This window comes from Diadema antillarum, unplaced genomic scaffold (genome assembly GCF_040938485.1).
Source record: "Diadema antillarum isolate AM-2024a unplaced genomic scaffold, OU_Dant_1.0 seq00000714_RagTag, whole genome shotgun sequence".
Classification (NCBI taxonomy): domain Eukaryota; kingdom Metazoa; phylum Echinodermata; class Echinoidea; order Diadematoida; family Diadematidae; genus Diadema; species Diadema antillarum.
In genome coordinates this window covers 26,854-38,487 of record NW_027271618.1, presented here as the reverse complement: position 1 = coordinate 38,487, position 11,634 = coordinate 26,854, and the positions used below count along the sequence as shown (strand labels likewise).

The window sequence follows — 11,634 nt, the reverse complement described above, 5'->3', positions numbered from 1 at the left end:
GAAAAAAAAAAGATCGAGGAAGCACATTCAACACTAGCTGCCAGCTTATAACGAAGATCTAAATTCTAAAGTCATCTAGTTTTGACAAAATTATGACGTCTCCTAAACAAAGCAAAACGGATTCCACCACTCTCGGCTAAATTCCAACATAATCATCGGCGAGTAACGTCATTAATCATTAATATATGGCTGCTCCATCGATCGATGCTAAGTGGCGGGACGTGTGGATTTCACCGCGGAATCTATGTTGGGCAGAGTTCAAAGTACCATGCGACCAACGTGTCCAGAGCTAGCTCATTCATAAGAGTCGTGAGATGCTCGACATATGGTCGTCTGCGCTTGACGTCATTCTCCGGTTGTCATGGGGACAAAGTTTACTTCTCTCTTTTGCTGTCTGCTTCTCTCTCCCTCTCGAATACATTATCTTTTCCCTGTTCTTCGTGTAGGATCTGTACCCCCTTTTCTCCCTCTCTGTTTAGTGCCTCAAGTCTGTGCTCTCGTGTATATGTGTCGGTTTGCCCATGTAGGGAAGCATTAGTATGCACGACAAGACTGCTCGTCTGTCTTTCTGCCTTCCTACTCACTTCACGCTTCGACCTACTTTAGACAGTCGAGAAGAATCTGAGCGCGCACATGTAGCCTATCCGATTCATCGTCGTGATACCGGACTCACACGGGGATATGACATCAAAATGTTGAGGGATATGCCTTCATGCAGCCGCTGTGGACGTTAGATGAATATCATCGATATTCCCCGTGCAGGAATGCTAGCTACAAACTTGTCGCTTCCTAGCCGCAGGGTTCACATATTCCGTACACTTATCGCACCGCCCGCTGATATGATACCACCGCACAGATAAAAGCGTTGAAACATTTTTTTCTGGAGACGACGCGGCCCAGCGAGTATGGACGTAACTTTGACAGCTGTCAAAACCGCCATGGTGCGACAGCGGACTCGTACGGAGTCATCTAGTTTCTCTGACTACGAGGTACCCACTGTCGAACAGGCAGGATGTCACTTTCATCGTCTTCCAGAGGAGCTTGTGGCCCGAATCTTCGGCTTCCTGCACCCAATCAATGACGGACTGCCCATGTATGCAGGGGTCTGTCGGAAATGGCGCAAGGTTCTCCAAGAAACATCAGCCCTCTGGAGGGAACTCGACATCCAGCCGGACGACTATGGCCCCAGACACTACGCAACTCTGTGCACCATCTTCACTGTGTACGGCATACACGTGCAGAAACTGACTTGGATGCCGGGCACGCGTGTCTACGAATCAGTCTTCCTCCTTATACCGAATCTCGTCTCCTTGACGGTGCTCAGACTACCAATCATATGGAACCGGGGCGTGGTCGACACGTTTGCTCCCCTGACCCGCCTCGAGGAACTTCAGATCAACGGAGCCTTTGAGCTCTGCGACGAGGACCTCATAGCTGCCGCCTGCAACTTCCCCGCGCTCCGTGATGTAACCCTCAACGCCTGCTGGCTTATCACTTACAAGGGTATCGAAGTGTTCCTCGAGGCCCTACCGAACCTGTCGCGGTGTAAGTTGAAGATCAATGCCGGACTACCCATCAGCGATATCCGCAGCGAGCAGGCCATGCTGAGGGGCAACCAACTGACGCGCCATCTGGAGGAAGGAGCTAGGACCGAAGCCATAACATCGCTCAGCCTCAGCTTCCTAGCTCTGGAGATGGACGAACTCTGGGCTGTGGTGAATGCTCTGCCCAGACTCAAGAAACTTGTCGTTTCGAATTGTGAGGTAAGGCTGAGTGTCAAACCCCTTCTCTTCCCTCCAGATGAAAGTGCAATTAACTGCTACAGCTCAGAGGTAAAGACTAAATCTAGCAGCCTAAAATGTAGGCTATTTCTGCTTATTATTGATACCTCCTATTTTGTTATGTGGGGAATAACATAAAACCTTTATGAATAGTGTGCGTGTTCATGTTGAACTTTAGAATATACTATCTACAAGATCGAAATCAACGAAATATTCTGTATTTCAATATATTCAAAATGAAGGTGTCTGCTTGCTCTTGTAAAATGATTCATCGACCCTGCAAAGTGACAAATCAAATCCATACGATGCAAACTATATAGAACGCAGACAACGTCATCATAGGGTTTGACCTAATTTTAAAGAGCATGAAAAAAAAATGAATATCGAAATTTGATTGCATTGAAATGCATTGTCAAATTGGTTCTTAAGGTGAAAATGGATTGGCTGTCAAGCGAGGTTCGTTAAATCGTGAAGATTGTGGAAGCAGTCGAATTAAGTCATTTGAAAGCTGTTATCCATCCTTGGGGATCAACCTGTACTGATGGTATCTTATCTGCTCACATTGGCCTTAAACTGTAACAGCTGTCTGCCCAATTTGAGTCGTGCGATAGACTATCACGTGGAATTGTCAGGTTGAATGTCAGTTTATGCCGGAGTGTGCCTTTTTCCCTCCATTGACGTAAAACCGGCGTGCGCCCACGTATTTCCAACTTGCTATTTTCGTGAATTTTCCATCATGGACTATTCTTGGTGATTGGCGTAGTCTTCAAGTACTAGGCGCGCAATCGTACTTTGACTTGACGAATATCACATGTCATACAGTTGCGATGTAGAATATACATCGAAATTACATCTTTCAGGCAGTAGACATATTCAAAATTGGTAAAAGCATATTCACTGTGTCTCCAAACTGAAAATAACATTCTTATAACTATAGGTTATTGTAGACTACAATACAGCTGTCAGATGCTACAGAGTGTATGGAGTTATAGACTATTTCCTTTTTGACGCCTTCAGACATAAACCGGCAAATCGAGTCCGGTGTTTTGATATTAATGTGGCCGCCACGGGGAGACGGGATTGTTTATTCACCGAAAGTAGATGTAATTTTCCGTCAATTTTTGGCCAGTAATATCATTTTCCTCCTTATTGTTGTTCTTACTTTTGTGTAGATTCAATCATAACCAAAGTGGTCCCTATGGTAATAGTGACGACTTACTGTCAAGCTATAATCGTTGCAATGAATCGAAGAGATCGTCACGTTAAAAACAACAACACATTATTTCTCTACACTCAAATTCCTCTAATGCACAGATACACATACACACACACATATACACAAACAGACAAAAGTAATGCATCAGAATTCTTCAGAATTCTTCAGCAAGCATACACGCATACATACACATACACACCATGCACGCATACTCACATAGGGCCTACATATGCACATGCACATACACACACACACACACACACACACGCACACACAGACAAATGCATCAGAATTCTTCATCGATGTATGACTGCCTGTCACGTGAAAACAAGCCGCGACTATGTTCATAACGTAGCCGTGGCGTAATCAACAGGGGGGCATTTCATCAACGAGTTCGTCGGAGATTTCACCGACAAATTTGCTATCAGCCAATCAGACCAAGGATTTCATTAGCTTTTAACAGTTGTCAGTGTAAATCCTTGCGTCTGATTGGCTGATAGCAAATTCGTCGGTGAAAACTCCGACGAACTCGTTGATGAAACGCCCCCCAGGAGTTGAATGCTGCGATATTAACATCTAACGTAGATGTGGAAAAGTTTTCAAGTTCAAGGAAGTCGATATTTGAAGTCTTTACGCAAGCATTCAGCATTTATCGTCACACAAACAAGAGCACCTTACTTATCGTTTCCCTGAGATGGTTTGGCACGAATACAATAATGATTGTAGTTTTATGGCCGATTTCTTCACATTGGTTTAAATTTCCTTATAGACTATAAGTAGTGAATTTATTCTGAAGTGCTATGCAGGACGATCAGCAAATGGCGGTGACGTGCTTCTCAGAACTTTACATTAGCCATCCTTTATAACAGCATTTGGATCAAAGTTCTCCGGAACTGGGAGACATAGCCTATAAACTAACCCGAAACAATATTTTGAGATTTTTTGGATAGCCTCCAAACCTATTCAACACTGATATTTTTAGTGTAAAATCTAACCCTTTAACGACTACTAGTATACTAATTCTCCCCGCCTCCTTTCACTTCTAATTTTCTCCTCCTCCTCCTCCTCCATCTTATTTCCTTCTCTTTTTCTCTTCTCCTGCAGCTTGTCATCTTTTCTCTTCCTTCTCCTTTCTCTGCGTCATTCTCCAATCGTCTTTCTTCGCTATTCATTTTCCTCCACCTTTCATTCCTCCTCTTCGTTTAGCTCGTTTTACTCATCTTGAAATGCTTCTGCATTTCTCCATAGAGTGATGACGGCCATATTCGCTTTCTCGTCGTGACAAAAAAGGGGGAAATTATATAGGTATGTATATAGTCCAGTGTCTGCCTCGCAGGGATGAATCTGAAAGACAGCATCCAATTCACCCGCCGGTGCTGGACGGGGCTCGGAAGCGGTCCCCTGACATTGTCGCCTCGGCAAACTACCTCGGAGCGCATTGTATGCTCAGTCTGGCGGAATGAGACATTTTAAGGTTTCCAGAGGGGTGTTTAACCCCGTTTCGCGTCCGAATTATGGAGATAATTGCGGGCAGCGATCACGCGCGAAATGTAGGCAGATCGGGCGAGGTGCATGGGTGGGGGTGGGACTGACAGGGATGGAAAAGGAAACGTTATACTAAACATGGATACAGAACTCGGCATACAGTTCACGTATGCACACAACACCCTTCATAACCACTGAAATGGTTTGATTTCCAAGCAATAATTTGATATTGTATAGCCTATTTCTAAATGTCGGTTTTAATAATCGCTTTAGACTTCCATCATCATTATGATATCATTGGTTTGCATTCTGATGGGATGATAAACTGCTATCTAGTAGTTACAATCCAGGTATTATAATAAAACGACAGATATTCAACACGTGCGTGTTTTTTTTTTTCTTCTGCTGATATTGATTATCCATTCAACGATATACACTACACCGCAATCACCATGCACCTGTAAACTGATAAACCGTCAGGAGTTTCGGACAAAACTCTATTGCTTTCCATTCGGGAAGTATCTGCCAGCTGAGAACGAATGATTCAGCAATGCTTTCCAAATGCATATACATTTTTATTCCTTTTCAGTTACTATTCACTATATGCAAAACGATGATTATGTCATCATTAATTGGTATGTGTCACTATCATGTGCTGGAATATTAAAGAATTTGATCTATAAAAAAAAACATACCAAAGAACATGAAAGGAGGGGTTGATATTCTAGATGGTTGCATGACAGAAGACAAAACAAAAAGCACACGTAAACATTAACAGTACAAAAAAACCGCGAGCCACATGCAGGAATTAGGTTAATGAGCTGTGCATACAGTTATGCGTACTGTCGTACAACTCTACGTGGCTTTCAATTTATGGTCATGCCAGCTTTCTCCCTGTATTATAATGATATTCAAACCTGTCATTATTTCAACCTACTTTGCAGAATCACCATCCCCCCCCCAAAAAAAAAAAAAAATCGTTACACCCATTTGTCAATCGTAATCTCCATAACTGTTGAATGACTCAACAGCGTAATGACCGCAAGGCCGTCTGTTGCACGCAATCATCGATTGCGATTGCACTCGACTCTTTTCCCCGCCCCCAGCACTCCCCCCTCCCTTCCGCCTCCTCCTCTTTTTCCTTTTCTGCCATTCGTCCTTATACCTGTTATGAAATAAAACACAAACAGGCAAATGTTTGATCCACATCCGTTCTTGTTTACCCACTTCTTGTGCAAAAAAAAACCCGGTGAAATTATTTCGAAGGCGATCGAGTAGATATATATCTCGATGCAAACACTCCGTGCTGACGCAAAGTCGACATGCTTATTAGGTTGATGTTTGGTCGGGAGTGAGGAGAGTGCAGTCTCCCCATGTAGGACACCATGGACCTACACTATGCCTAAATTCATCCATCATTTTCAATCGGTTGACAAACAAGACTTTTATTTCCATTTTGTTTTTATAGTGGGGGCATTGTGATAAAAAAATGGGTACATCATAGCAGGACTTAGAGTCCTAAAGGAGAGGTCTCATCAAGTTCGATTGCTATGTATGTTCGGTGGGTAGATTTATAGGCGAGATGTGTTACACAATATTATGTCCCTCTCGACCATTGTGTAAACATAAACCAGTATCTCCCTGTTCCACTGGAGGAGTACATGTACAGTTTTCATATTGAAGAGACATGAGTCTTAATACGATTGCAATGTACTGTATTGATATCAATGTTATCATAATTATATGCCATAAGTGTTAGCATCGTTGTTATTCTTATTGTCATGAGTATCTTAAGATTCATAATTATATGCCATAAGTGTTAGCATCATTGTTATTCTTATTGTCATAAGTATCTTAAGATTTTGTCGATGGTAATGACAATAATGAATTTTACGGAATCTCATAGACCATCAATTTTTGTGGAATATAATCCCTATCAAGACAGTATTTAACCCTGCAAAATCTTTTGTTGCAAGTCAGAGCATTAATTACCAGTATGTCATAGAGAACTATGCTCTTCAAATCTGCACGTGTATGCTGCTTGACAGCACCCAGTCCTTACCTAGTGCCAGGAAGCCGACGTATCTGCAGTTGCTGCTGATATCATTGTTTCATGGCATTTTTGTGCGAAATCCTCTGATAATGAGCGCTAATGAACTGAAACATCAAATAACTTTATCTAACTTTTCACGCCACACGTGTTTAATGGCTTATAGAATTTGATAAAAGAACACCATGTGCTGAGTTCACACACTACATGCATGACATGGCGACCCCATGGCGAGAAACCTTTTTGAAGTTAATCTGTCTCCTGCTTGTATGCCATTATTATTGGCTGAACGTTATGCCGATTTGCCAGAATGTGATTTCAAAATTATGGTATTATGGTTTTAAATGTAACTTTTATTTTTCACTTTCAGCACAGGTGCATCCTTTTCACCCCTCTAAGGCAAACATAAGGAATACAGGCAAGCGAAGCATTAAGAGCATGGAAAAGTCTTTTTCCCCTTTTAGTTTGAAAGAATGACAATGGGTAATACTTCCTGTTGTTCAGTGGCTGTTTGCTTGTCTTTAGAGCTATCATCTATTCTATACTGATATGCTATTACACATTCTCTCTGCAGAGGCTGCATGGTGTGCGCATTCATTCGACTTCCTTGCAGAAGATAGCCGCCTTCAACCTGTGGTCAGCTTTGTTCGTCAGCATCACGGCTCCGGCACTGCGCATGCTCCATCTTGACGACGGTCTGGAATCGAACGAGCACTTGGAAGTGTTTGCCGCGAAGCTGCGTGTCCTTGAGGTAGGCCTATAACATTCCACAGCCATGGGCACAAATTGCCGTTTATGCCTGGTGTTTTTTTTTTCACCCTCTACATAAACAACGGCAGTCTTTAAAATGATTCGCTATTTCGGGATGCCTAATATATGTGGCGTGTCAGCATCCATTTCTCACTGTCGAGCGCGCAATGGTGATATTTGTACAGATGACTCATTTTTCAAATTTAAGTGCACAGTAGATATCCTCATTGTACGGCGCCAGAAGCGGATCTTATCACACCACCGAAACGCCGAACTCGAGCAGTTGTTTAGATTTAGATAAGGGTAATTGACAATCGGTAAACAAGTGCTTTAATAGGTAAATAATTCTGAATACCAGGCATACTCAAACCTCGGTGATTTATGAGGAATTACACCACAGGCTGTGGGTGACAAGGAACAGAAAAATCTTCTTGTTCCATCTCTTACGGAACTGCCTACAAAAAGATAAGCAGAATCCTGGCTAGAAAGTCCGAACACGTGTTTGTAGATGTTTAGGAATTTATAACTCTTTTCAGTGAGATTCGCGGGACATTACACCAAGGTCAGTATAATAACATTAGATAAAATCTTTATGTCGCACTTCAGTGGCAATAATAATATGTAAGCCCTTGGGTATAATACTAGCCACTTTCTGTGCTACAACAGTATACCATTAGATTTGCCTTCTTAATCGATCGTCAGTTTCCATCCATTTCATATGAGGCGAAGAGTGTCACTCAACGTGCAGGGAGAATAGATTCAATCACAAGCTATCAGCTGTAGATATAAACCCACTGTCAAAGCATTTGAAGTCACAGATGTATTCCACCATAACTCTTGTTTGAAATACTGTTCGTGGATACTGAGATTCATTGCACCCAGATATATCTCAAAATGAAAGGCGATACCTCGTCGTGAAATAAAAACAATAATTTACCTTGTTTTGTGTGTTTCCAGGTTGACGGTGGAGGTGTATTGCGGACAATCAACGTCCAAAGTAACCGCCTAGCTACCCTCCAACTCCGCAACTGCGATGTCCTGGACTCTCGGAGTTTGTACAACCTTCTGGCGGAAAACTCGACCATCGCTACACTCCTCGTCGGTAACGTAGCCGTCACTGAGATGACCATAGACTCCACGTCGTGCCCGAACCTTAGGATGGTGTGCCTTATGCACGGCTTCAGCAGCCATGTCCTCACGATCCGCTGCCCTACGCTACAGTGTCTCCACACGGAGGACGAGATGGAACTGATGTCTCTGAGACAGCTGATCGTTGCTGCGGACCACCTGAAGTACCTCTGCTTGACCGGATGTCCGGTCCTCCAGAACCTGTTGGTGCAGTGCGAGAGTCTAGACGAGTTGGAATTCAACATGTGCAGCGATGAGCGTGTGTATTTGCGTTCGTGTGTGATTCAGGCTGCACGGTTCATCGGCAGGGTTCGGCTCTTCGACTGTGCCATAGCAACGATGGTGTACTCCGCGCCCAAAATATCCATCCTCATCCTATATCGCTGCATGATTGGAGACTACACGCTCAAATCCATGTTGAACGCGTGCCCCAATATTGCGCACCTGAGCCTCGAGAAGTGCCGAACTATCAAGACCGTATCTATTCCAGAGCAGGCCTCGTTACTGCGGTATCTAAACCTGTTCGGTTGCTCACAGCTGCAGCACGTTACTGTAGACAGCGAGTGCATCCTGGCTTTGAATGTTGGACAGTGTACAGGACTGAGCCTTGTGTTCCAGGGTAAAGAGATGGATCTTTCCGACACGAAGGCGGGACTCCCTGACACTGGACCCACAACCTTCGTGCTTCCGCATGAGAACGTGAGATGGAGCCACGATGCGACGCCACACATGTTTGTGGAAGCATTATGATGTTTCTTTGCCGTGAAGATCGCCAGGTTATCTATCAAAGGCACTGTCTAAACAGTTATCAAGAGCGTATTTTTGCACTTAAATACAGCCAGACGGGGGTGCTTGTGAGCACATACCATATCAACATGTAGACGACAGCACCTACTCTGGAAACAATAGTAAATTGTACTTCCCATGGCACACTAACTCATCAAACATTGATGTGTTATGAGCTGCTCAGTGCATGAAGTTAAACTTATTATATGAGAATGACCTTTCAATCAATGCTTTAAATGTGTGTCCACCTAAAAAGAAAAAAGGGAGGGGCGGGGGAGGGCGAGGTTTTTTTTCTTTTGATTATAATAAGTCTCACAAATATATAATCAGAACAAGTAATGTCAGATTCACATACTTTACACACATTGTACAGACACACATAATTACACACACACACACACACACACACACATATATTTATATATATATATATAATATATATATATATATATGTATATAATAATAATATATATATTTATATATATCTATATATATATATATAATAATAATAATAATAATAATATATATATATATATATATATATATATATATATATATACCATCCGAACATATTGAATTATGTTCGCGTTGGAAACAATTTAAAACAGTGTATTTGCATTGGGTGCTAGCTAATCCATAATCTTGGTATGTTTTTCGCGGATCATAGGTAAAATGCACAAATTGAGTGTTTGCTCTATTGTAGGACCAACCTTCTCATTGTCGAGCGAGTTCAACACACTTGCGGTTTTCTTACGACTCATTAATTATTGTACACACCTTTGCTTGAAATACGATATGTAGGCCTATATCCGAGCCATCCTAGCCACGCATGCTGCAGAGCAAAACGTATTCCCCACCCCCCCCCCCCCCCCCAAAAAAAAAGGTGAACAGATAAAAAGCAAAACACCCGCATTTTCGGGACGTGTGTGTGTGTGTGTGTGTGTGTGTGTGTGTGTGTGTGTGTGTGTTGTATCTGTGTCTGTTTGTTTGTCTGTCCGTCTGTGAGAGCGTGAGTGACTAGGCATTGGTGCCGTCTGTTTAATGCTTATCGCACGAGAAGCTATGTTAGCACATCTAAAAGATTTGTCAACCTCATCCAAAAGCGCACAACATTGAGAGCCGGATTTACACGACGAGCAGCAATAATCTAAATCAGTAGATGTTGGTGATACTCCGCGCGGAGAGACATTTATGAACACCGAATGATTATTTTGATGACAGTTTAAAATAGCATTTTGCATTGGAGCGTAACCTCGCGCGCACAAGAGAATAATAGTGAGTGGTTGGGATTACAACGACGTGGCGCTTATGAAATGACGTCAGCAGAGTGCTATTTCTAGGAAATGACGAACAGGTGTCAACAACTGTTCTGAATCCTCAAACGGTAAACAAAATCTACACGCAAGTCATGCACTCGTCGATGGTATTATGCACTCGCCACTTTTAGACACGCACACATTGACAATCGAGGGACCAAAATATGCGCTTTTTTTTTATTTGTTCGTGGAGTGCAATGCGATTTCAGATGTTCAGTGTGGACGCATTTGGGAAGTGCTGACGTGTTTGGTTAGAAGTCTCATCTTATGACTAATGTTATTGCGGTTTTTCCTTCCGTCAATGCAATCGCTCTGGAACTCAAATCATGATAAATGCAAATCGTAGAGTACTTTGTAAGATTTGATCCTTCTGTATGATAAACAAAAATATATTATTTTTGATAGACTAGTATTCTGCTTGTTTTCCTTGATGACAGCAAATAATTACGGAATTGAACGTTTGAGAAATAAAGAAAAGCGTTTTATAAACAAATGTGTTTACTGCTAATGGCTTGATTGACTATTTATTCATATTAATTCTGGAGACAAATTGTAATATCATGCTCTGTCATTAATAGAGGGTAATTTCAGATATTGTTGTTGGACAAAATCATGTTTCCAATATACTAGTACACCGTAATAAAGCAAAGACCAAACTATCAACCAGGGCCCTGTTTTATGAAGAGTTAAAATTGATTATATAGTTGATTTCAACTGTAAGTCTATGGCAGCCTGTGTAGTAAGGATATTTATAATCGATTTTATCTTTTGATAAAACGGGGCCCAGGCTACACAATGCAGACAAAGACAATATAGCTTATCTGTGTCTCTCCCTCTGTGTATATATGTAGGTATATTTTCATGTCTACACACGCACACACAATATATATATATATGTATATATATATATATATATATATATATATATATATATATATATATATATATACATGTGTATATATGGAGGTATATTTTCATTTCTACACATGCACACACACACACATATATATATATATATATATATATACATATATTTATATATGTGTGTGTGTGTGTGTTCCTATAGCTGGATAGATGTAGATGAAGATACATAATTATGTAAATGGTACAGCCTACACACTG

General features: G+C 41.8%; 1 protein-coding gene across 1 annotated transcript; it reads left to right on the top strand.

Annotated features, from left to right (window-relative positions):
• Positions 1-463: 463 nt before the first annotated feature.
• LOC139737906 (uncharacterized) lies at positions 464-9,433 on the top strand. The gene is made up of 3 exons (XM_071648572.1): positions 464-1,763; positions 7,107-7,283; positions 8,240-9,433. Exons 1-3 carry the CDS (start codon positions 906-908, stop codon positions 9,158-9,160), a joined length of 1,956 nt encoding a protein of 651 aa, XP_071504673.1. The 5' UTR covers positions 464-905; the 3' UTR covers positions 9,161-9,433.
• Positions 9,434-11,634: the final 2,201 nt, after the last annotated feature.

Bases quoted from the DNA above. Each gene is read 5' to 3' on its own strand.
- LOC139737906 (XM_071648572.1), top strand. From the start codon at position 906: ATGGACGTAACTTTGACAGCTGTCAAAACCGCCATGGTGCGACAGCGG. The intron at 1,764-7,106 runs GTAAGGCTGAGT...TTCTCTCTGCAG, and splicing joins TTGTCGTTTCGAATTGTGAG to AGGCTGCATGGTGTGCGCAT. The intron at 7,284-8,239 runs GTAGGCCTATAA...GTGTGTTTCCAG, and splicing joins CGAAGCTGCGTGTCCTTGAG to GTTGACGGTGGAGGTGTATT.